The 24,944-nt window shown below is 51.8% G+C and overlaps 2 protein-coding genes across 3 annotated transcripts; both read left to right on the forward strand.

The window, feature by feature from the left end:
- Positions 1 to 3,496: 3,496 nt before the first annotated feature.
- Positions 3,497 to 5,823, forward strand: LOC120669949 (profilin LP04-like). The gene is made up of 3 exons (XM_039949877.1): positions 3,497 to 3,762; positions 4,682 to 4,819; positions 5,396 to 5,823. Exons 1-3 carry the CDS (start codon positions 3,640 to 3,642, stop codon positions 5,528 to 5,530), a joined length of 396 nt encoding a protein of 131 aa, XP_039805811.1. The 5' UTR covers positions 3,497 to 3,639; the 3' UTR covers positions 5,531 to 5,823.
- A 2,667-nt stretch (positions 5,824 to 8,490) lies between these two features.
- LOC120669651 (B-box zinc finger protein 22) lies at positions 8,491 to 14,163 on the forward strand. Of its 2 annotated transcripts, XM_039949461.1 has the most exons (4): positions 8,540 to 9,065; positions 12,231 to 12,480; positions 12,556 to 12,836; positions 13,447 to 14,163. In XM_039949461.1, exons 1-4 carry the CDS (start codon positions 8,859 to 8,861, stop codon positions 13,759 to 13,761), a joined length of 1,053 nt encoding a protein of 350 aa, XP_039805395.1. In that variant the 5' UTR covers positions 8,540 to 8,858; the 3' UTR covers positions 13,762 to 14,163. The 2 variants fall into 2 exon arrangements, with proteins under 2 accessions (XP_039805394.1, XP_039805395.1); XM_039949460.1 differs by having other exon boundaries at positions 8,491 to 9,065; positions 12,231 to 12,836.
- Positions 14,164 to 24,944: the final 10,781 nt, after the last annotated feature.

Genomic DNA, 24,944 nt, shown 5'->3' on the forward strand with positions numbered 1-24,944 from the left:
ATTGAATTTTCATCAGAGAAAAAGTGATAAAATGCATGCCTAAGTATTTTTCCTCTGAAGAACATGATTTTAGAAACCTAACAAAATTTGTTTGGCATTTTTCGCATTTTTCTGTGAATTTCTAGGCAATTTAGAATTACCAGCCGAAATAATTGAAAGAAAAACATAAAAGAGAGGGGGGCTGACAGCCGGGCCCCACATGGCAGTGGGCGCCGGCCCAGCTCGTCCCCCCTCCCCTGCTTTGCTGCACGGGCGGCGCGCGCTGGCTGGGCAGCCCTCGGCGGCGCTCCCCGCCGGCGAGGCTGACCGGCGGCGCTGCGGCGGCCGGGCCGAGGCCCCAGGCGGCCAGGGGGCAGGGCGGTGAGGCAGGCGCAGGCGCGCGCGTAGGGCGGCGCAGGGCGGGGCGCGGCGGCCCGCGGCGGCACCGGGCAGGACGCGCGGCGGCAGCCGCGTTCCGGCCTGGCCTGGGCCGGCCGGTGGCGGGGGCGGGCGGCTTGAGCTCCGGGAAGGCTAGGCGGCCCTAGGGCGCACGGTAGTGGCGAGGGGCGGCGCCCAGGGAGAGCCGGCGGCGTGCGCGGGCGGCGGGCGGCGCGGCAGCGAATCGACGGCGGCGCAGAGCGGATTCGGGTGGGGAAAGCGTCGGAGAGGGAGATGAGGTTGCCCGGAAGCTCACCACGGTTCGATTTGAGGCGGAGGATGGTCGGAGGAGCGGCTCGACGGAGAGGGGCGGAGCTCGACGAGGACAGCAATGGTGGCCGCGACGGAAATGCCCGATTCGGCCGGGGAACGACTCGAGCAGGCACGGGATGGAACGGAGTGGGGTCGGGGCGAGGTTGCGCAGCTCGGGGCGCGATGAATCGAGGCGGGGTGGTGAGGGTTGGCCGGCGGGACGGACGGCGGCGAGCTCGAGCTCGTGCTCTGCGCAGCAGTTCGGGAAAGGGATAGGGATGGACTGAACGGAAGCTTCCAGGCCAGTGCAAGGTGAAGAGCGGCGTCGGGACGCGATTGTACCGAACACTGGAGAAGCACAGTGAACGCATTTAAGGATTTTGACTCGATTTTTGGCTAACTGCAACTCTAAATTCCATATAGGAACAAGAAATTTGGCCAAAATAAAAGTTGTAGAGGAAGGAAAGATCTACAACTTTCGTTTTGGGCGAAAATCGATTTGAGGCTCGGATCAAGGACAAAAACGAGATCGAACACGGCTAAGTAAATGTTTACTAAGCGAACGCGATTAGCGTTAATGATGAATTTGAGCCCACGATTAGTGAGTTAACTCTTGATTAGTGAGACGACTAACACAGGGGTGTTACAGGGAAGGGGCAAACAAATGATGCCTCCAAGGAGGGAAACGGCGCCCGAGGGCGTCGCCATCATCAGCCTGCAAGCATGCAAAGGCTTTCGCCTCAGCCCCAGCCCAGAGCCGCACCCCATGAGACAACGACCCTCCACAAGCAGTGCCGATGGGATGGAACCACATAAGATGACGGCAACCACACCAAAGGACGGCGACCAAAGCAGTGAAAGCACAGGTGGAGCACATCAACAGCAACGCGGTGGTGAAACGGAAGGACGACATCTCCCAAGACAACACAACAACGCCTCCAGCAAGGAAAACGACGCCCGCAAGCGCCGTCGTTGTTGGCCCAGCACAGCACTGGACAGGGCTTTCGCCTGGAGTTCTTGGGTACCAGATGACAACCGCCCGCCACAAGCGTCAACCGACGGTAGCAGCTCGGAGTGAGCGGTGTTGGCGATGTAGAGTCAGGCGGAGGAGGCGTCGCGCGGGTCCGTCGGCCGCCGCGTGGAACCAGGCGGAGGAGGCGGCGCGTGGGTCCGTCGGCCGCGGCGCGGAGCCAAGCGGAGAGGGCAGCGCGCGCGCACGCCGGCCGCGGTGCGGAGCCACCGGACGGGGCGGGGGCGGCAAGCAAGGCCGAATCGGAGGCAGTGCACGCGGCGGAACGGGCATACCACGGCGGTCGTCATCGACGAAGGGCCTCCGCACCGAGGAAGCGTAGATCTGGGCCCTGGACAAGTGGATCTGCCACCGGTGACCTGCGGCCGGCGACTGGCGGTGGATCCAGGAGCTCGGCGGCGCCTAGGGTTTGCAGGTAAGGAGTGGAGAGGGACTGAGGGAGAGAGGAGGAAGAAGGGGATGGAGAGGGAGCGACGCGGGGGGCGGCTTCGGCACCGCCGCTGGCCGCCGCCGCCACCGCCGGGGACGGGCGGGGCAGGTGCGGGGGTTGGTGCGTGCACCGGGGGGGGTGCGTTCAGGAAGTGAGGTTTTTTAGTTGACTTCTTAGTTCACCGAAGGAAAATGGAGTTCTTAGCTAATTTATGACATATATATCTATCTATGCTTTTATATATACACACACACACACACAATAAAGTAGGCCAGCTTAGCAGAGTTGGAGAATCAACGGGGAGGTGGAAGATCGCCGGTGATTAATGTCGGGATAGCACGACGCAAACAAGTTTATGGTGGTGAACACGAATAAAAGCAGTCAGAAAACCCCTCCCTCATTTTCATAATTTCATCTACACATTTTTTGTCTCAGAAATGAAATCGGATATGGAAATGAAGTTCGGAAATGAAAACTGTCTAACAGGATATAAAAAAAAACAAACATGAAAGGAAACATGCAGGTAACCGACACGAATAAAAAAAAGGAAGATGCATCACATAGACAAAAATAGTAACAACTACAATTATTAACTGGCCAACATAATACACAACGTATCCACATAACAGAATGACAAATTACGGTTTATAACTCTCAAGCCGCAAGCTAGCCTTACTTAAATAGTTAAGCGCTCGCATACATGACACATTCACTCACATACAAGGAGTTCTATTTCTCTTCATATGTCGCTATTAGTAACACTTCATAATATTAGAACCAACTCACCATCACGTAAAAAGAACGGAGAGAGAGAGAGAAAAAAGTAAAAAAGATATCCTGACAAAAATATGAGAAACACACAGGTGCTTGAAAAAAATAGAATATTTTCTTCCCACTTTTATAATTTTCTAGAAAAAAAAGAGCAAGATAAATATAGAAAATAGGCTGAGATATGATTTGTCCGGTTCGTTTTTATTCCTAAATTGAATGATAAGAGAAAGAAACACAAGTGGAAAATAAGAAGATTGTTTGGAGGAGGAAGAACACCTTGCATCATTTGGATTGCAAATCCAACGGCTAATCATCTCAAGTATAACATGGATCATATTTCTTTGGCTGTCTCTATCTATATAGCTCACTATTATGATCTCACAGCCATTCATCAACAATAAATACCTAAAATTATTCCACTACTCACATGTAAATATACAAAATTCTAATTTTTGTGTAGCACGCCATATACCGTAGCCAAACAAGTTCATTTCCCTTTTTAAAAACTTAAGCAGCAGAATAAATTGTAAAAATAAACGAAAAGTGGAGGAAAGTAGGGTTCCATTCCACGGCCTCGCCCTCACGCTAGTCGCCCACACGTAACGCAACCGATATATTCCCCACCCAGCCCAGCGCAGCCGTCCAGCCGAGAGACCGCGTACGAACCAAGCAGACCCGAGCCGAAGCAGCGAAAGCGAAGTCGTCGCCGGAGCAGGAGGAGGAAGCGCGCCGGAGCAAGATGTCGTGGCAGGCGTACGTCGACGACCACCTGATGTGCGAGATCGAAGGCCAGCACCTCACCTCCGCCGCCATCGTAGGCCACGACGGCAGCGTCTGGGCGCAGTCCCCGAACTTCCCCCAGGTAGCTCCCCTATCCATCTCCGGGCGCTCTGCTTGTTTAGCTCTGCTCCGTGCTCCTTGCGCTGATCTGCATCCGCGCGACTCTAGATCTGCCCCCGCCGCCATCCGCTCGCCGCGGGGACCGGCCGGATCGGGGCGGGTGTAGGTCCGGATCTTGATCGCTGAGGCCAGATGCGGATCCAAGTCGTCCTAGCTGTGGTTGTTGCTGCGGGTGTTTCTGTGGGCGTTTGATGTGAATATAGTTGAGTCTGAGCTTGGTGATGTGTGTGTAGTAGATTTAGGGATGGCAGGATTTGTGTTGTAGGCGCGTGAATATGATCCGGTTGGTAGCTCGATTAGACTTTTAACTCATGAAATTATTATGCTATTCTCAGAAATCGAAATGGTCCGGCAGCAAGCTTGCAGAAATTGATTTACATGTATAATCAGAGAGTGCCTGCTAGAGGCTCACCAAATACTGCACACTGGATAAGTCTCAGTCTACGTAGTGTCGATGGAGCGACCTGAAGCGCATACTTTTAGTTTTGATTAGATGATGATTTGAGTGCTGCTATGATGCCCCTCTCTCTTGTGTGTGTGGCTTGTTAAAATCAAAAGCGGCTTTCAGTTGGGAAATTGGTGTTTTGCGTTTCATGTTCAATCAGAACGTTGTACCATGCACTCTTCCATTGCCAAGGAAAATCATGTAATTTGGAAAAAAAAAAGGTCTCACGATGTCATGGTGTTGTCATGTACGTGGGCTGTGTGATGCTTTGTACAGTTGATTTGTTATTCTAGCAGACTGAATTTACAATGGTATACTTAAATATACAGGGTGTCCTAGTGTCGTCAATTTTACATCCTTGTGTTCACATGATGACCCATCTATTTTTTTCCCAGCCCTCTGTTCTCATGTTTATGTTTCCTGCTTCTTGTTCCAGTACAAGCCTGAAGAGATTGCTGCCATCATGAAGGACTTCGATGAACCTGGTAGTCTTGCACCAACTGGTCTTTTCCTTGGAGGCACAAAATACATGGTGATCCAAGGTGAACCTGGTGTTGTTATCCGAGGAAAGAAGGTATGGTTTGAAACAGATTGATTTACCAGAAACAAACTCAGTTCATGTATGCAATACCATATACCAGAAACAAACTCAGTTCATGTGTGCAATACCATAGTTCTTATGATATCAACTTATAGCAGTATTAAAGGAGCTATACTGTATCAAAGATGCCCTGGATGCTGGGCATGTTGCTTTTCATGGTTGTGGTCTATTATATGATGAATTCCGGCATAATTGATATTACTGCTGAAGTATGTTAGTTTTTTGCATGTAGAAGCCCTATTATGTAGCATGTATTTAAGATCTCATTATGAAGTAGGCAGTAATTTATTCTGTAGGCTTAATGTCTTTGTGGTTCATCAGGGTTGCAGCCATTAATTAACTAAGCAAATGAACATGCAGCATGGTGCACCATATGTTAGCAGTGAATCCTTAGCCTGTCACTGTAGTGGATATCCAATCTACTCTGAAGCGTTATATCCTATTCACATAAGATGTTTCACACTTTCCTCCCTGATCTCAGTAAACATGTAAAAAGCACAAACTTGAATTGCTCTTTGATTTACATTGTTGTTATCACATTCCTTTCAGGGCACTGGAGGCATCACTGTCAAGAAGACGAACCTAGCCATCATCATTGGTATCTATGACGAGCCAATGACTGGAGGGCAATGCAACATGATAGTGGAGAGGCTCGGCGACTACCTGTTCGACCAGGGTTACTAAGTTTGTCGTTTTGTTATTTTAGTCATTTGGCACTTAAGTTTGCACCTCATTTGGTTAAGTAATCTGTGGGCTTGCGCATCTACTTGGCGAATCGCATTATATGCATGCAGTGAATAATTAGCTTGGGTTTGTTGGTTGGTGATAATGTTGGAAAAGGATCTGAATTGGGGTTTATGTTTTGCCTCGCGTCATATCAAACTCAGCTGCTGTTTCACTGAGTAATGTACATTTCCCTGGTCATGCTACTTGTGGACTCTGATGCATTATGGAGATGCGTGCACTTTTCCTTAATATGTTGCTGATGGAATGTTCTGGTAGAACAGTGATAAGGTAAAGGAAAAGGATATTGCAATGCCTTTGTGAGATTGATCTGTTCAGCCCCTGATGTGCAAAGAGAAATTTTTTGGACACTTCTATACTAATTAGGAGTATCAAACATAAACTAATTATAAAACTAATTACACGGATGGATGAGAAATCGCGAGGTGAATCTATTAAGTCTAATTAATCTATCATTAGAGATTGTTTAATGTAGCACGACATTGTCTAATCATTGTATAATTAGGTTCATTAGATTCGTCTTATGATTTGACCCAAGGGTTATGGAATGAGATTTTTCAGTTATCTACATTTAATATTTTTAACTAGTGGTCAAATGTTCATAGTTATTATAGCGTAAGAAAAAGTTTGGGAACTAAACGGGCTTGTGTGTAGGAGACATGGATGGAAATCACGATAGCCTCGGAAGGCGTGTGCATCTCAACCTGCTAATGATTCGAGAACCACACCATACCTGGACCAAATTATTTAATGTTCTGCTCACTAATCAAACCACACTGCACCAAACTGCATGCCTTGAAAACTGAACCAAACTAGTATGTCAGTTTTTCTAAACCAAAACCAAACCGAACCATGGCCCTGTTTGGATGTCCAGATCCAAAATTTTGGAATTTGGATCGAAGAATCTTAGCTTTTGGAGTATTAAATAAAGTCTAATCACAAAACTAATTGTAGATCTCTATAGCTACTTTGCGAGATGATTCTAATGAGGTATATTAATCCACGATTAGTGGATAGTTACTGTAGCATCACTGTAACAAATCATAGCTTAATTACCGTCATTAGATTCGTCGCGAAAAGTTACACATATCTGTAAAAAAATTTCGCAAAGATTTCTTGATCTAAAAATTTAAATCCCTGTAACCAAACATGCAAGACTTTATTTAATGTATCGTTCATGCGAGGCTGCGGCATTAGATGTAATGAATGCATTTGAGAAGCGCATATGGTGGGTGAGCTTCGATAGGGAGGCCACGCAGCGCTGGTGAAAAGGTGATTCGTTGGCGAGTGACCGTGAAAGGAAACAACCATACCAAGCTAAACTAATCCAGACCGAACTGTTTGGACTGTGAAACAAATCCAGACCAAACTATACGTGTGTGCAGAACCCGCTTGCCCCTATCTAATCAGAACCAAAGGTAAAACCAAACCACTCGACCCGGTTAGGATCCAAACTATTAGCAGCTTGATGTGCGTTTTACGTTTGTCGAAGGATTCCGGTTCTCTAGGCTCATTATAATTATAAAACTAATCGCAAAATTTCTAGGCTAATTCGGGAGATGTCTCATGATTTAGCTTACATTAGTTCTATCACAACAAAAAAATTTCGCTGTATGGAAACGAACATAATGTTATTAGGCGTGTTTTTGCTAATTCTCCTTTGGCACCTTTGTGCAATCTCAAAAACAGCTGCGACAGCTTTTAAAAGGCACGGAGAAAGGGTGGATGTGTATCTTGAGGGAAAATGCGATATCTGACCCTGGAAAGGCCAATAACCAATATGTGTGCTGGCTCTAGCCGACCTTAAGATTTTTTTCATAAATCGCCGCCCGTCGTAGAGCTAATGACGTAACTTGCGTAATGCATTTTCTGTAACATTTGCCCGCTTAGGGTTTAAAATGATCGCGGAATCCAACTCTATCAAACTTGTTGAAACTTGCTTTGAGGGCTATAGAATTTTATTTCATGCAATTGCGTCCAATCACATATCTCATAATTAAATGTTTATGACTATAAAATCGTGAAATGAAACTTTGCATTAGAAGATCTTATTCCATTCACGACTCAAATGTACATTTTGCATCGGGAATAATCTAAGGCTAATCTTAGTTAGGGGCGAAGCCAGACGAGAAAGTCGCCAGGGTCCGAAGCCTTAAACGCTGGAGTGGGCCACATGGATGAACAATACTAAACAGTGATTTTCCATTAGTTTTGGAAACTTTCATTGGAATCTGGCGCCCGATGACTGCATGCAGCTCCACCCTTGATCCTAGTGCAAGTTTTATAGAAGTTCTATGCGCATTGTATATGGTGACACGTCAGCATTTCTGATGGCATAGCAAGGTAATTACGAAGAAAGCGAGAGAATGGATTTCATTAGAATGAAATTGTGTATACATTGTTTTCAAGACTATGAAATCTGTTGAAATTTGCATTGAGGGTTATAAAGTCTCATTTCATACAATTGCGCCCAATCACATACCTCATAGTTAAATGCTATGGCTTTTTTTATAAAATCATGAAAGAAACTTTACATGGAAGAACGTTATTTCACTCGCGAACTTAAATATTAGGTGACATGGTACTTTATAAATTTGTGCGATGAAATACTGCACCAGAAATAGTCTACTGCGTTTTCCGTAACACTTGCCCACTTGGGACTAAAATGATCGCGAAATCCAGATTTTTATGACCCATACGGCAGAGCAAATGCCTTGCACACGCCCCATTGCGCCCCAGAAAGATGACAGAAGACGCGGGCGAGACGGTCAATGCGTCACCGGCCCTCGTCCCCGGAAAGGCAAAATTTGGCGCAAACGGGCCGGGCAGGTCAGGTCAGGTCGGCCGCCGGGAGGGAGCGGTGACGTGCCGACATCGCGCGGGACGCGGGGCAGGAGGCCGGAGCGCCTCCCGCTCACTCCTCTCTCTCTCTCTCCAGCAGCAGCCTCGGCGACCTGACGCTTTGACCACCGCTTCGTCTCATCCTCGTCGCCCCCTCGCTCGCTCGCCAGCGGCTGCTTAATAAATCACCACTAGCCTGCCCCGGCCACCGAAAGCAACCACAGCCCACCACGGATTAAACAAAGCGCGCACCCAATCAACGCGGCGGCGCACTCGCACCTCGCAGCCATATCTCCCCTCGCTTAAAAGCTCGCGCGAGCCGTGTCTGGGGAGGAGGATCCACTGATCCAGTCCCATCCGGCCGAATCCCCTCGCCGCCGCCGCCCTCTCCTTCCTCTAACTAAAACCCTAGCGTGCGTGCGCGGGGATGAAGATCCAGTGCAACGCGTGCGGGGCCGCGGAGGCGCGGGTGCTGTGCTGCGCGGACGAGGCGGCGCTCTGCGGGGCCTGCGACGAGGAGGTGCACGCCGCCAACAAGCTCGCGGGGAAGCACCAGCGGGTGCCGCTGCTCTCGGACGCCGACGCCGCCGCCGCGGCGGCGGCGCCCGCCGTGCCCAAGTGCGACATCTGCCAGGTCAGGCCCCGGGCCCTGTCTGCTGCCTCTGTCTCACCCGTTGCTCCGTTCGTTGTGATCGATTGGGGGTTCGGTGGGTGAGTGGGTAGGTGTGGGGTGGTTTGGACTTTGGAGGTGTCGCGCAGTACTGCAGTAGTGTGTTTCTGGAGCAAGGCGCAACTGCTATGTCATTTCTCTCTATCCCGATTCCCAGGGAAGGTATCATGATGTGCTCTGCCGCTGTTCCTCTAGGATTTTGTGATTTTGAACAGATTGACATGGATGCTGTGCTGGTGTGCCACTCCGGAGGACCCAAATCATCACTTATCCACTCTTATATCCGGAAACATTTCAAATTGACCCGTGATTGTTACACTGAAGATTGTGATTAGTGATGCTGCGCTGAACATTTTAAGTAAAAACCCTCCACAACCATTTGGTTTCATTTCTGCCTGTGATCCTTTCTAAGCTCAACCATTCGAGTTGAGCTTAGAAAGGAGATGCAGGTGGGGCGGGTTGCCCGCCGCGCGTCCGCACCTGCCGCAAACGCATATAGGCCTCAAGCGGCGGCCCTCATGCATCCGCCAGTTTCCGTGGGCTTTGTGGCAACCCACATGGCCACATGCTATCCCAAGTGTCGCTTGCTTGCTATTATAAGTTCAGAAATGCAGTGTTGCATTGGCGGAAGTACCATGGTCGAAAGTGCAAGCAGACTGTGTGGGCTGACGTTGCAGCTGCCAGTTCCTCCGTATGGGCAAAAACTATGCGGCAGCAGGCTTGCGGCGCCGCTGGGCATACCCGCAAGGACTGCTTCAGCTATGCGGGTTTGCGACACGGGTTAGGTGGGTTCGTGGTGCGGGCTGGCACAGCGGGTTTGCGGCAAAGCCTGTGCAGCTTGCATCCTGAGGTTGTGTTGTGGTGGTATAAATTAGGGATCCCTATAAATTATTGAATTGTGGTGTCATGCTACTGCATGGCGCTTGGTGAAGAAGCAGAGGCAAATGGGCAGAGGCTTATGCATCTGGTCTATAGTTGGTCAAACTTATCTTCCAGCAGCTGCAGAAGGGGTTTAAGTTCCCATCCATGATAATCTAATATTAGAAGGTGTAATTGTTGATCAAGAGCACTGCGAATTATCACTACGGGCATATTTGTATTTTGTACAGACTAGTTAATTAGAAACTCAAACGAACAAGGAATGATGCTCTACTTGAGGTTGAATTAATACTAAGTGAGGTTGTGGTTTCGAAGATGAAAGATATTATAGACTGATGCTCTCATTTTGTTACTGATTTGATCATGCCACAATAAAATTTACAAATACTTCTATTTTTTTTGGTAATTGCACGTTTTAAGAAAGCAGTCTGATACTTCATTGATGCATCAATCATTTCATGCTCTAAAGTTTACACATTGGTTTATAACCACCACCACCACCACCAGCAACAAAACCTTTTAATCCCAAGCAAGTTGGAGCAGGCTAGAGATGAAACCCAACATGAGCCACTGACAAAACGAAAACTTTTAAAAGTATAATGAATTATTAATGTTGGCCGGAGTAGATCATGCTATCCTGCATGGGCCCAGGTAGGAGCATGCTTACTTCGCCATACTGTCTGGGTTACTGTGTATGTGTATGCACATGCAGTTTCAGTTTGTATGTCCAGCCTTGTTTCAATGAAATGGATAAGCATTCAATCCAGTGTTTCTTGATGAAAATGTACACTAGAAACGGTCCAGGCCTACTGGGTACCTTTGTTAGGCCACAATGTAATTGTTACTGGGACTGACATTATGATCAAGGCCAATGATGGAGACCAATGAAAATGCAGCCATTTCTTTCCGTTTGTTCATTCTATCTAGTTGACCTGATTATGACTGCTTACCATATTAGAAGAGGATTGAAGTGGTAAAAAATTACATGTACAGGTCATGGAAAATGGTAAATTTTACTTGACTGAACCCTGATAGGCTTTACATTGCGCTGGCACAGTTTTCACGTTTCACCACCACCCTATTTATGACAAGTGGAAGAAACTGATCAACTCTTAAGATGAAAAAAAAAACATCGCCACACGATGCACATGCACAAGCTCATGCTCATGTGTGTGTCGTTTTCTTGCACGAGTTATGAAAAGATGCAGTTACATGCACATGTGCACTGAAGCAATCTGTAACTACCTTGAGGAAGCCAAATTGAAACATCATGTGTTTTCGCTATTCACAACACGTTGTGCCCTACCATTTCTTGTAAGCTGTCACATTAGCTGATTTGAATGGGACCTAGTAAATGCATCAACTGTCATATAGTAAAGTTTCTACTTTGAGTCCATGTATACTCATTATTCTGTATCAACCTAAGTTGTGAGTGCTGTAAACAGTTAAAGTTGCCTTCATCCTAAAAAAAGGATAAATTACGCTGCATTGTGCCGTTGTCTAAAGAAAAGATAAATGAAGTTGTGGGGCGGCTGTTTCTGCAAATTGCACTTGTTTCAGTTCACTGGTGGCTAGAAAACTGCACTTGTTTCAGTTCACTGGTGGCTAGAGAAGCCTTGGCACTGAGTTTTCTGTAACTTATACATTAGGGGAAACCTTTACTTTGTTATGTATTTGTATAAATATGTATGAGAAAGGCTGTACTCGGCCTGATGGGCTAATATTTCTTAATAAAAAATAGGGAAAAATTAGAATCTATACAAGGACATTGGGCCAAGAAGAATAGGAGAGATCTGAAACAGCTCATTCTATGTAATTGTAGAGAGACTTCTTTGGTGAAATCACCTTTCCACTTCTGTAATGTAGGCCTGATCTGTCTGAAAATGTGGTCATTTCTCTGTTTCCGGATGGTCCAGAAGATCTGAAGATGATTATGAATGCCTCCATGAAGAATGAGGCTTAAAATTATTGCTTTTTGAATCATAGGAAACACTTACGGATTGTTGCTGGGTGCCTTCTATTCGTTTCATTTTATACTTCATAGCTTTTGTGCCTATGAGGATTGAATTGCCATATGAATGTTGATTCAACTATATTTTACTGTTTTAGTTCTTTGAGTTAAGGTCCAGTCTGGATAATTTGGATAGTGATACTCTAATGACTGTGATGTGCTTAGCTGCAGCAACATAATTTTCTTGTACTATATTGATTCCTGCTGCAAGAGATTTCTCATGTTTATCCTAATTGCAGGAGGCTTCTGGATACTTCTTCTGCCTAGAGGACCGTGCACTACTTTGTAGAGATTGTGATGTTGCTATACACACGGTAAATTCATTTGTTTCGGTGCATCAGAGATTCCTGCTAACTGGAGTTCAGGTGGGCCTTGATCCTGCCGATCCAGTTCCGCCCATTGCTGAAAACCGTGTTAATGACGCTGGTGGCTCGGTATATCAACCAGCAAAACATCTGCCAAGGAGAAACCCAACAGTTCAATTTTCAGGTGAAGGCACTGCTTCTGTTCCCAGCAAAAATTTAATAAATGGAGACTATTCAAGACAGAATTCTGTTCCAACAGTCAGGACGGGAGTGGTTGATTGGACAATGCACAATGCTGCAATTCAATCCGTAGAATCTCCGACTAAGTACATGTCAGAGGAAAGTCCAACACTTCTGCAATCTAGCCAGACCACAGCGGCCTTTTCCAATCAAATTAACAGCAATAGTGATCGGGCCTACAACTTGCCGTTCTCAGGTGGTAATGGGTCAGACAGCCTACCAGACTGGCCTGTGGATGAGTTCTTCACTAACTCAGAATATGGCACAAATTTCAGCTTTTCGGAGCATGGTACTTCTAAGGCAAGTTACCATGTTATACACTTCATGTTCTGCCTCTCTTCTCTCAATGTCATTAGAATCTTCTTTTCATTTTTCTTTTTTTTTTGGGACTGCAGATGACATGGAGATCATTTCTTGTTTCCGTAATATTTAAGAATTCCAATTGTTTATTCCATCGGTTGACTACCTAGATACATTTGAATTTAGAACCTTTTACTGTGATAATAGTGTAGATTTTGTTATAATCATGTTTAAGAGCTTAGAGTCACATTCTTTGTCATTTACCTGAAGAACATTAATGCATAAGATTGTTTAGGTTGAAGCTTAATCTGACCATTTGATAACTAACTAATGATGAACTGTAGAGGTTCAGGCTTCTGCCACCAAACAGCTAGTTTAGTGACTTAGTTGCTAGATTTGTTGACCATTACTCTAACGTAGAAGGCTGGCTCTTTGCAATAGTTTAGGTTGAGTGTTTTGTGACATGGTGAACGTCAAGGTCTTGATGTAGCATCTACATTTATTCATTCACTTGAAATCCTTGAAAGGCAGACTATTAAATGTCATCTTCTCACTGGATAAACTGTTTTTGGAGACATTAATCTTTTTCTCTCCATTTCTGGGTTTACAGAGTGACAATGCTAAGCTGGGGAGTGCTGGGGGGTCTCCACAATGCCGTTTAGCCGAAGGCTTCGTTGCTGAGGAACTATTAGGCCAGGTGCCTGGATTGGTAACCGATGAATATATGAGCCGAGTACCTGAGAATTCATGGGCAGTCCCTGAGGTTCCCTCACCACCAACAGCATCGGGGCTCAATTGGCATGGGAATTTGCATTTCGCTGCATATGACAGCACCATGTTCGTTCCTGAAATCTCCTCCCTCCAGAGCTCTCAAGATCAATTTGCTGTACCTTCCGGTTTCAAGCGCCAGAGGCGACAGTATTGAGTGACAACAAAGAGCACTAGACACCACTGTCTATTTTAGACACTCTTGAGAAAGGCCTCTTGCTGGGCCAAACGTCGAGAAAGGATCAGAACTTGATGATCATTCCAACTTCAACTGAATTATCTGGTAGCCAGGTTTTAAGTGTGTTGTCCATTTTCCAAATATTCGAGCTTCAACAGTGAATCGTTGTGGTGTTTGAGTTTGTATATATAGAGAAATAAAGAGGAGCACCAGTAACATCATAATTAGTGGCACATGAAGTTCCTTCTCCAAGTTTTACTCCCGTTCGGTTTTGGTTGAAGGGGCACCGGTTGCCAGGGAATGCTAAAAGTTGCTCAGTTTTGATGGTACTCTTGCTGATAATCAACCTGGCATTGTGCCACGGTTTCCGTCCTGCTTAAATTAGCAAAGTATATATGCTTATCCAATCGTACTCAGAAACACATATCCTATGAATGAACGTTGAACGTTGGTGCATGTATGAAGAAAAAAAAAAGGTTATGAATGAACAAAGTTGCTCCCCCCCCCCCCCCCCCACTCTTTATCAGTTTGGATGAAAATGATTCGGTTCGAGAATTTGGGGCACCTTTTTGTGCGCATCTTTTTTTTTTTTTTTGCACCGGTCTATTTTTTCACAACTATACCGTTTTGTCTAAATTCAGTAGTTGACTCTCGTACTAAATGTGGTCTATGTGAAATGATGAAAATAGATGTTAGTTTAATTTTCAAATTTTGGAGAAATTCTCGCGTTATTGCAAATGGGGCGTATGCATTTTTGAGACAATAGCCTTCCATTTAGGCCAAATCTCAGTGGGAGTTTGTTTTATAAAGAGTTTCATGCATTAAATTATATATGTCACATCAGCATTTTTGATAATTTGGTATGATCATTATTAGGAGATAGGAGATGAAGTTTCATCAATTTGGCATGATCATTATGAGGAGAGGGGAAAGCGAGTTTCATGAGATGAGAGAAAAATTTTATCCCCATAAAACTCACATGACACGATTACCTAGTTCCTATTTTTGGAAACTGTGCACTCTTCGCCTTCGCGAGCCGTGATCATTACGAGGAGAGAGAAGAGGGAGTTTCATGGTATGAGAGAAGAGTTTTATTCCCATAAAACTCACATGACACGATTACCTAATTCCTATTTTTGGAAACTGTGCAATCTTCGCCTTCGCCGTTCGATTGCTCATCTAATGGTTCGTAAGATTTGCAGTTTTGCACCTGAGAGCCCACCCATCTTCTTAGCAAAGGGAAAACCGACTTGCTCATCTTGGTTCTTATGTTCTCAGGCATCTGATCCAACTTCTTCCATTGAGTATTGCTGCACTGCACGACTGCTGGTGCCTCCCTCCCTATCTCTAAATCAATTTATATGTTGAACAACATTCTTTCTGAAGGGTCTCTCCATTATATGGTTCTAACAGCATTTACCTTCTCCATTTCTGTTGAACATTGATAGAGGAGCTGTTGACACTGGCAGTTCTTTTCCATTGATACCGTAGTGCAGTGTAAACTATTTTGTTGGGAATAATGTCCTTAGTTCACATATGTGTTTTAAGCGGTGTGGGTTTTTCTCTGTAAACTTTGTTAGTCCTTAATATGGTTAAAATCTTAATAATTATATGTAAGAATTAATTGTACTACATGGGTAGAACATTACCTTTCCAGTTTTGACATGAGAACTGTCGTGGTGCTGCAAACCACAACCGGGTGGCGGAAGGCACCCGCCCTAGCCCAGAGGGTGTGTACTCGGGGGTTAGCTAGTCTTAGATCAATCTTCCTCAAGAACTCGATGAACACAGCAAGATTTAGAGTGGTTCGGGCCGCCGGAGCGTAATACCCTACGTCCACTGTGTGTTGTATTGCTTTCCCACGAGAGTGAGAAGGTGCGAGAGTTTCAGCCTATCTGGATTGTGGAGATCGTCCTGTGCACAGCGGGCACCTCCCTTTTATATCTCAAGGGGGCGCGTACACGGCTGTTGGATCCCCGACAGGTGGGTCCAACGATGCGATATAAAATAACGGGGTGTTCATACATTATGGCGTTGCAGGCGAAGGAGATCTCTCTCTTGGATTCGCTCGCCTGCTCCCGGAGCCCTCCGTCCATCATGTCTTGGCGCTGTCTTGTCGAGACGGAGCCCGACGCAGCTAGTAGCATCGCCTGTTACGTAGCTGAGCGGCTGTGTAGGGAGCGGCGTAGGTGGCATGATGGAAAAGTGCCGAGCCGTCGTATCCATTTAACGCGGCAGACGGGCTCTGCGCGGGCGCGGCTCAGGCGGCTCCACTGTGCTCCTTGGTAATACGCGGCGTGCAGCGGGGCCTGACAAAAGGCTGTCTTGTGTACCGCGGCGGCAGAGCACGCCTTGTCCATCGCATTAAATGCGGTAGGTGGGCGAGTCTTCCTGCGGAAGACTCGCGCACAACCCCACGTCTCCGGGACACGCGGCGGCTCCGGACCCCTACACGGTGAGGGGCGTCCGGACGGGCGCAGGAGGTCCCGGACCTCTCTGGGGGTCCGAGGCCTCGGCGGTCAGCTCGGAGCTTCCCTTTTGTGTAGACACGTGGCGTCACCGGACCCATCCTCAGGCGGGGAACGGTCCGGGGCCATTGGCCTGGTGAGGGAAAAACCTGGCCTGTGGGGCCTGGCTACTCCATCTTTCCCGCGCAGCTACGGGTAACTACGCGGGTCCTGCCTTGCTGCAGTAAGAGTGGGTATCCCTGTTACAGGGTACCGACAGTGGCCCCCGGGCCCACCTTGGGAGAGGTACGAACCCACAGGTGGGGCCACTTCAGCGATTTGGCTCTGTATAGCTTGAAGCTCCTTTCCGCAGGGGTCTTGACCGGCTTTGACCGCCCATTGGGTTGGTTGCTGCTTCATCACGTCGCAATGGATTACTGACTATGGGCCCCACGATCAATGGTTCACCTAGTCACACGCGCGACGTTCGGCATTGCTGCGGCCGGAGTAAACGGGTCATTTACCACCGGCGCAGCTCCCGAAAAGCTCGGCCACGCCTGCGATTAATGCGCGCACGTCAGCTCGGCTTTCGCCTTGCTTCACGCGCGCAGGCGACGGTTCGGATCCCGCCTTCTCGCACCCTCGTTGATTACCCCCCCTCCCTGACATGTGGGCCTGGCCCCCCCCCACGTCATGGACTGGGCGGCCAACTCCGGGTGCGGGCGTCGCTTGAGTTCCGGCGACGGTTCCGGGGCGCGCCGGTTGAGTCAGGCTTTATAACGGGGCATACCGCATTCCACGGTTGCTTTCCCGCATTCGTCTTCTTCCTCCAGCCTTTGCGCCCCTTTGCCTCCGAGCTTTCCTCGCCCTTCTCTCCCCCTTACACAGGCTCCTTCCTCACCCACCAAGAGATGGCATCCCTTGTTCATCCCCGTCGCTTCCAGACCGAGGGAGAGCTGAACACAGTGCGCCGCCTGCTTGGGTGGAGTGCTCAGGAGACCGGCTGGGGGGTGCGAGCAGGCTCGGTTCCCCTTGGCAACCTCCGCGGCGGGGAGTTCGTGCTATTCACCTCGCATGTCTCCGCCGGCGTGGGACTGCCGATTTCTTCATTCTTGCTGCTGCTGCTGGAAGACTTCGGCCTCCAACTTCAGCATCTGACGCCGCACTCCCTCCTCCTGACGTCCATCTTCGTGCACCTATGTGAGATGTTCGTAGGAGTTCGGCCCTGCGTCATCCTCTTCCGCTACTTCTTCATTCTGGTGAGGTCCGGAAGGAGCAGGGACGAAGTGGGAGGGTACTACTTCCAGATAAGGAGCGACCTGCCGACTACTTACATTCCCGGCCTTGCTGGCGGAAGGTGGGAGGAGTGGCGCAGGGATTGGGTGATCGCCACCACAGAAGCCAACGAGCGCCTTGCCCTGCCGATCGCGGGGCCCGCCTCCGACAAAGCATCCTGGAGGGCCAAGCCGTCGCTGCAGCCGGAGTTCGACTCCGTGCTGGACAAGATCAGGTCGCTGGCGGAGAGCGGCCTCACCTCATGGCACGTGCTCGGCGACTTCGTGAAGCGGCGGATCGCCCCCCTGAAGCAGCGGCCACGACCGGCGTGGAGCTTCACCGGCCTCAACGATTGCAGCAGGACCCACCGCGGGGAGGGAAGCGACCTGACCCAGGAGGCCTTGGAGGTCCTGGTGCGGAACGTGACGGGAGACACCTTCATCCCGGAGAACCTGATCCTCCCGCAGGGCATAGTCCCCCTCTGCGAGGACTCCACGAGGGTGGCAGTGCTGGCAACCCTGCCGACTCTGGACGACGGGGGACTGGCCCCACGCCAGACCGGGGGTGACGCGAACCGTGGGCTCCGGATCCCTGGCACGTCCGGGGATCAGGCTACGCTGGGCGCTGCGGGGTCCGGCGTCACTACGAAGAGGGAAACAGGCCGCGGCTAGCAGCGCGGCCGCGGCCGGTTCTAGCCGGGCTCAGAGCAGCTCCGGTGCGTCGTCGGGGGACGCAGGCCGGCGGAGGCTACTCCGGGGCGACGGGACCCTGGTCTCGGAGCCCGCCGCGAAGCGCCAGAGGTCTTCTGAGGGCGCAGGCCAAGGTAGCTCCCGGGCTGCCGGCCCCCACGGGCCCTCTGGCGCAACTGGACCACCACCATCGCCGCCGAGGAACTCATCGCGCCGGCAGCAAGAGCAGCAGCAGCAGGAGCAGCCGCAAGAGCAGCGGCAGCAGGCACGCGGACGGCAGCAGCAACAACAGGTGCGACCCCGGGTTGCGCCCATGCCGCAGCCGCAGGAACAGCAGCAACGGGTGCAGGCCCGGGTTGCGCCTGCATCGCAGCTGCACGGGCAACAACAGCAACAGCAACAGCAACAGCAGCAGCCACAAGAGAAGAGGCCCGGGCTCCGGGGACACTGGGTACCCAGTACTGCTGGGTTAGTGTCATCCTGCTCTCCTTGCCTGCGCTGGTGTTCTGTTTGTTTGTTTTTGTTGATGGCTTTTCTGCTTTGCTACTAGGGCTTCCCGCCCCAGCGGTTCTTCTACCACCGTTGGCACATCAGCAGGTGCCCGGGCGGCGGCGATCTCGGCATCGACAGCGACGGTGGCAGCAGGTGCGGGACCCTCAGGTACGGCGTCCTGCTGCTTACTCCGTGGCACATGATGCGATGCTGACTGTCATGCCATTTCCAGACTCTGCAGTGCTCAGTGCAGCAGCGGCGGCGGCGGTGGCGCCGGTGCTGGGTGCAGCCGCACCCGACACGGTGGTGGAGGTGCCAGTGCAAGGCGCAGCCACTCCTGACGCATCGGTGGAGGGGGCACCCGATGCGGCCGCGCGTCCGCTACGGCGGCAGCGGGAGTGCCGGAGTTAGGCTCGGCCGCGCCCGACTCGGCGCAGCGGGGGCACCGAGCTGGGCCCCCCGTGCCCGACTCGGCGGCAGCTGGGGCGCCAGAGCTGGGTCCGGCCGCCCCGACTCGGCAGCATCAGCGGGGGCGCCTAGCTGGTCCGCCGCGCCCTACTCGTCGCATCACAGGGCCCCGAGCTGGGCTCGGCCGCTTCCGACTCGGCGGCATCGGGGGCGCCGAGCTCTCGCTCTCGGCCCTCCTCGACTCGGCACATCGGGGGCGCCGGAGCTGAGCTCCGTCCCTCCCGACCTTCGGCAGCGTTTGCTCCCTCTGCTCTCGGCCGTCTCCCTCCATCAGCCGGGGGCGCCTTGCTGGGTCCGTCCGCGCCCGACTCGCGGCGTGCGGAGGCGCCGGAGACAAGTGCCGCAGCGGAGACGACCCCCTACCTCCAGCTCGGTCCTGTTGCGGAGGACGAGTTGGAGGTGGTGTTTGGCAGACGGCTCCTGCAGCTCCAATCCCCAGGAGGAGGATGCGACTCCGCTTCCTCAGGTGCTGTTGCGAGTTCGGCGGTCGATCGAGGAGGCAACCTCCTCTGCCGAGGCGGCCTTCCGGCGGGAGTGGTCTGCACTGGAGAGCGAGCGCCAGCGTCTCTCCGACTGGCACACCCGCCTAGAAGCGCACACGAAGGCAGAAGCCTCCCGCGCTGCGGAAGCTCGGTCGAAGCTCAAGTCGGACCAAGAGGCCTACCGAGCCAGCCTTAAGAAGGTGTTTGACCGAGAGCTCGCAGTGTCGAACCGGGAGAAATCCTTGGCGCAGCGGGAGCAGGACTTCACCCTGGAGGTTGTTGGCTTCGCTGCTCAGCGGTCCGACCTCGAGGCTCACCTCGCAGTTCAACAGTCCGAGCTGGAGAGTCGCAGCGAGGACCTCGAGTTCCGGAGGCTGGAGCTCGACGTCTTCTCTGCGACTCTGCAGGGATGGCGCGAGCAACTGCAGGAGAGAGCCAGCTAGCTGGCTGCCGACGAGGTGGATCTGGAGGAGGGCCGGAAGTCCCTCGCCAAGCGGGAGGCCCACGCCACCGGCATAGAGAAGGAGCTCGGGCGCCAGCGAGAGTCGCTCAAGAAGCTGAAGGGATATGCGGAGCAGAAGGAGGCCAAGCTGGAGGAGCGGTCCCACGAGCTCGAGGAGAGATCCCACGAGCTCGAGGAGAGGTCCCGCGAGGTGGAGGCGGCCAAGGCGGCCTTGGACACCCGGGTGCAGGAGGCTGTCCGGGAGGCGGTCCAGAAGCAGCAGGAAGACCAGCGCGCTGGAGCCCAGCGGATCGCTGACTGGGCGGCCAAAGCGAGCCTCGCACTGGTGCCATTTGGAATGAGCCCGATCCAGGTGGCGGAGCCGCCAGCTTCGATAGCTGACGCCCTCCCAGTGTTGAGCTCTGCTTCGGATAGGCTCCAGCGCCTGGGGCCGGTCCTTACTGGACAGCTCGAAACCGAGGGCCGCGAGCTGATCCGGATGGTGGCGGAGCACATCCTGACCTGCCTCCGGAGCCACGACCCGGCCATCTCGCTGGCGCCCATGGTCGATGGCCCTGTAGCAGAGACGGAGGCCGCCGCTCGGGACAGCGTGCGGGAGGTCGTTGACTTCGTCGCCGCCTACTTCAAGCGAGAGCCTGCGGACCCTTAGGCTGGGGATTGTATCTTTTCTCCTTTGCATTACGTAACAAACATTGTATTAGTTGAAAGTTTTTGAAATAGAAGAAACTTCAACTTAGCTGTTTGTCGGTTGTTGATTTGCGGTATGCGGCACCCTGGCGCCCTGGCCCCCTGGCGGATAGGTTCAGTTGTTTGGACCTGTCTGCCACGTGAGCCGCAGAAGATACTCCGGACCTCCTTGGGCATGGGTGTCACATAGTTTGTAAGACGAGCAAGCGTCTTGTTCCCTGCGTAGCATACAGAACTACAGAGAGAAGAATCAAATTTGCTTATATGGTAGCAATGATACTGCAACTTAGCTGTTTGGCGCATGCAGAATCCATTCATGGTGTCTGGGACAAGGTGGATGCTCGGGCCCCCTGGGAGATAGACTCAGTTGTTTTGAGTCTGTCTACCATTGAAACCGGACCTTGGTCTGCATGAAGGCTTTGAAGCGGATGCCAGGACCCCTGGTAGGTAGGCTCAATGGTTTGAGGCTGGCTACCACCCTAGAGGCGGCTTAACCTGTGTACCACTTCAAATTCACAGCTTAGTAGCAGGCCCGCGGGACTCATCCCTGACCAGTGCCAGGCTGGTACAGGGTCCGGGGCTCAAGATGCGCAGGTCCAGGTTGGTCAGTGCTTGTTACAGAGTGGTGGAGTGCGTAGGCTTAGGGTCGGAACCAGGCTAAAGCGCTACGCAGGGCTCCGGACCATTCCAGGAGACAGCACGATCTTTCCGGACCTGGCTTCACCGTCCCAGACCCTTCGCAGCAGTGGGTGAGGTCACTTTGCTGTGCTCGATCCTTTGAGATATAGTGCTGGACATGCCGTGTTGGACTTAGGAAGCCAGCCCTTGAGTTGGGACGAGGTCCGGGCCCCTAATTACCCGGCTCCAGGTACTAGAGCACTCGTTACAGGGTGGTGGAGAGTGCAGGCTTTTGGGTACGGAACCAGCTAAGCGGCTACACTGGGCTCCGAACCGCCCCAGGAAACAATTACCCGCTCCCCAGAGTAGGTCTCTAGGGGTCCGGACCCCTCTCCAGCAGCAAGAGGGTCCGGACCTGTACGGTAGTCCAGCAGCTCAATGCGGATCTTAGTTGCAGCAACAAGAGTGGAGGTCCCGCGGGGGTTAGAAAAAGGCGAAAATTCCGAAAATCGAAGCGCGTAATTTAGCTTTGACACAAGATAGAACTAGGAGAAATTCTTTCCTTTGCAATCTCGATGTACATGGCTTGCACGATGGATGTCAGAGGCCGGGTTTACGAGGTCGGACCTCTACCGCTCTGAGCCGCGCGTTAGCCGACGGTGCGATGGATACCAGAGGTCGGGTTTACGAGGGTGGCCCTCGACCGCTCTGGGCCGCACGCTGACTCTATCTTATTACAAAGGAAAAGTTATTTCCCTGCTCTGCCTAGGTGTAAAACTTACGCAGATGCTCTATGTTCCACGGGTTGGGCAGCGGCACTCCGTCTTCTGTGGCGAGGCGAACGCATCCGGGCCGGCATACCTCCGTAACCTTGAAAGGCCCCTCCCAGCTGGGGGAGAGTTTGTGGAGCCCCGCTCGGTTCAGGATCCGCCTGAGGACGAGGTCGCCAGCCCGGAGCTCCCTACTGTGCACGAACCGTTGATGATAGCGCCGGAGCGCCTGGTTGTAACGTGCATTTCGGATTGCTGCTCGCCACCTTCGCTCCGCATGGATTCGTCAAAGGCCTGGACCCGTGGGGAGCCCAGGTGAATTTCTGGGGGAAGGCATGCTTCGGCCCCGTAGACCAGGAAGAATGGAGTCTCCCCAGTAGCTCGGCTGGGTGTGGTCCGGTTGCCCCATAGTACACTCGGAAGCTCGTCAACCCATTTGGCTCCATGCTTTTTCAAGCAGTTGTAGGTGCGGGTCTTGAGTCCCCTGAGGATCTCTGCATTCGCTCTCTCAACCTGTCCATTGCTGCGGGGATGTGCCACGGACGCAAAGCATAGCTGGATGCCGATGTCCTCACAGTACTCTTGGAAGAGTCTGCTTTTGAATTGGGTCCCGTTGTCCGCGATGATGCGGTTTGGGACGCCAAATCTGCACACAATGGACCTGAGGAATGCGACTGCAGATTTCTTAGTAATATTCACCACAGGAGTAACTTCCGGCCACTTGGTGAACTTGTCGATGGCGACATAGAGGAACCGGTACCCGCCGACAGCCCGGGGGAAAGGCCCCAGGATATCCACACCCCACACAGCGAATGGCCATGAGGGTGGAATCATCTGCAGGGCTTGAGCTGGGGTGTGTATTTGCTTTGCATGGAACTGGCATGCTTTGCAGGACCTTACCAGCTCAGCTGCATCCTGGAGTGCTGTTGGCCAGTAGAAGCCATGCCGAAAGGCCTTGCCAACAAGCGTGCGAGAGGAGGAATGACTTCCGCACTCGCCTCCATGGATCTCCGCGAGCAGTTCGCAGGCCCTCTCCCTGGGAAATGCATCGCATGAGGATTCCGTTGGCGCCACGGCGGTAGAGATCCCCTTCTACCACCGCGTAGCGTTTAGCCAATCGGACTATGCGCTCAGCGGACACATCGTCATCAGGGAGGATGTTATCCTTCAGGTAGCCCCGGATCTCGGAGATCCATGCATCGGGAGCTCCCAAAGCAGGTAGGAGTGGCTCCGTGAGGACACCAGGTTCCTCATCAGAACACACAGCCCCGGTTGGGCACCATAGGTGGAATGCTGCCGGGACCGCTAGCTTCGAGGTGCCAGCTTGATCCCCCTCACCCGGCTCGGCAGGCTGGGCGGTAGGTTTCAGCAGCCGTCTTTCAAAGACACCCTCGGGCACAGATGCCCAGGTAGATGCTCTCGCAGAGAGATCATCTGCTGCTGAGTTGTGCTCGCGGGGAACGTGTTGCAGTTCCAAGGCGTCGAAGTCCTTCTCGAGCTTCCTCACGTGAATGAGGTATGCCGCGAGCTGGGGATTGTTGCAGTTGCAATCCCCTCGGACCTGCTTGATGATCAGCTGGGAGTCCCCCTTCACCAGAAGCTGCCGGACCCCCAATGAGAGGGCTTGCGTCAGGCCGAAGATCAGAGCCTCGTATTCCGCCATGTTGTTAGTGGCCTTGAACTCAAGGTGCACCATGTACTTCAACTGATCTCCGTTTGGGTCGATGAGGACCACACCAGCCCCGGACCACCTCTCGCGGGCGGACCCATCAAAGAAGAGTGTCCAGTGAGGCTCGGTGAAGACTGGTGTCCTGATTTCCGGCTCCGGGGGTCCAGCATTTATGACCGGACCCCCAGGGTTGCTTGGGGAAGGAGTCCACTCCGCTATGAAATCAGCCAGGATCTGGCTCTTGACCGCGTGGCGTGGCTGGAAGTCCAGTTGGAATTCTGCCAGCTCTGCTGCCCACTTGGCGATATTGCCTGTGGCGTTGGAGTTGTGTAGGATCGCTCTTAATGGGTAAGAGGTCACTACAACAACTCGGTGTGCTTGAAAGTAGTGGCGCAGTTTCCTGGATGCAATAAGTATTGCATAGATAAGCTTATGCGTCTCAAGATACCTGGCCTTTGCCTCGTGGAGGACTTCACTGACGTAGTAGACTGGCTTTTGGACGGTCCGGACCCTAGTTCCTGGGTCCGGCTCGCCCTTGTCCATCACATCTGTCCCTTGGGCCCCCAGTGGTTCTGGGTTCCCACTGGAATGAGGCTCCTCCGGACCTGCCTGTGCAGGGCCCGGACCTTCAAGCTGGGGTGAGGCTGACGGGCCCCCGTGTTCGGGGTCCGGCTCACCACCCTTGGCCAAGGAGTCCTTGGTGCTCCCCTGGGGAGTTTGCTCCATCCTTTCGGCGACCAGCACCATGCTGACCGCCTCCGCAGATGCAGCAAGATACAGAAACAACGGCTCACCGGGTTCTGGAGCCACCAGTACTGGCAGCGAGGTGAGGCGCTGCTTCAGCTCCTGGAAGGCTTGTTCAGCCTCTTCGGTCCATGAAAATGGACCGGACCTCCTCAACAGCTTGAAGAAGGGAAGGGCCCTCTCAGCCAGCCTCGATATGAAGCGGCTAAGAGCAGCGAGAGATCCAGTAAGCTTCTGGACGTCCTTGATACGGCCAGGAGGCCTCATTGCTTCGATCGCCTTGATCTTGGCTGGGTTTGCCTCAATGCCTCGATGTGAGACCAGGAAACCTAGCAGCTTCCCTGCTGAGACGCCGAAG

The sequence above is a fragment of the Panicum virgatum genome, chromosome 4N (genome assembly GCF_016808335.1).
Source record: "Panicum virgatum strain AP13 chromosome 4N, P.virgatum_v5, whole genome shotgun sequence".
Taxonomy (NCBI): Eukaryota; Viridiplantae; Streptophyta; class Magnoliopsida; order Poales; family Poaceae; genus Panicum; species Panicum virgatum.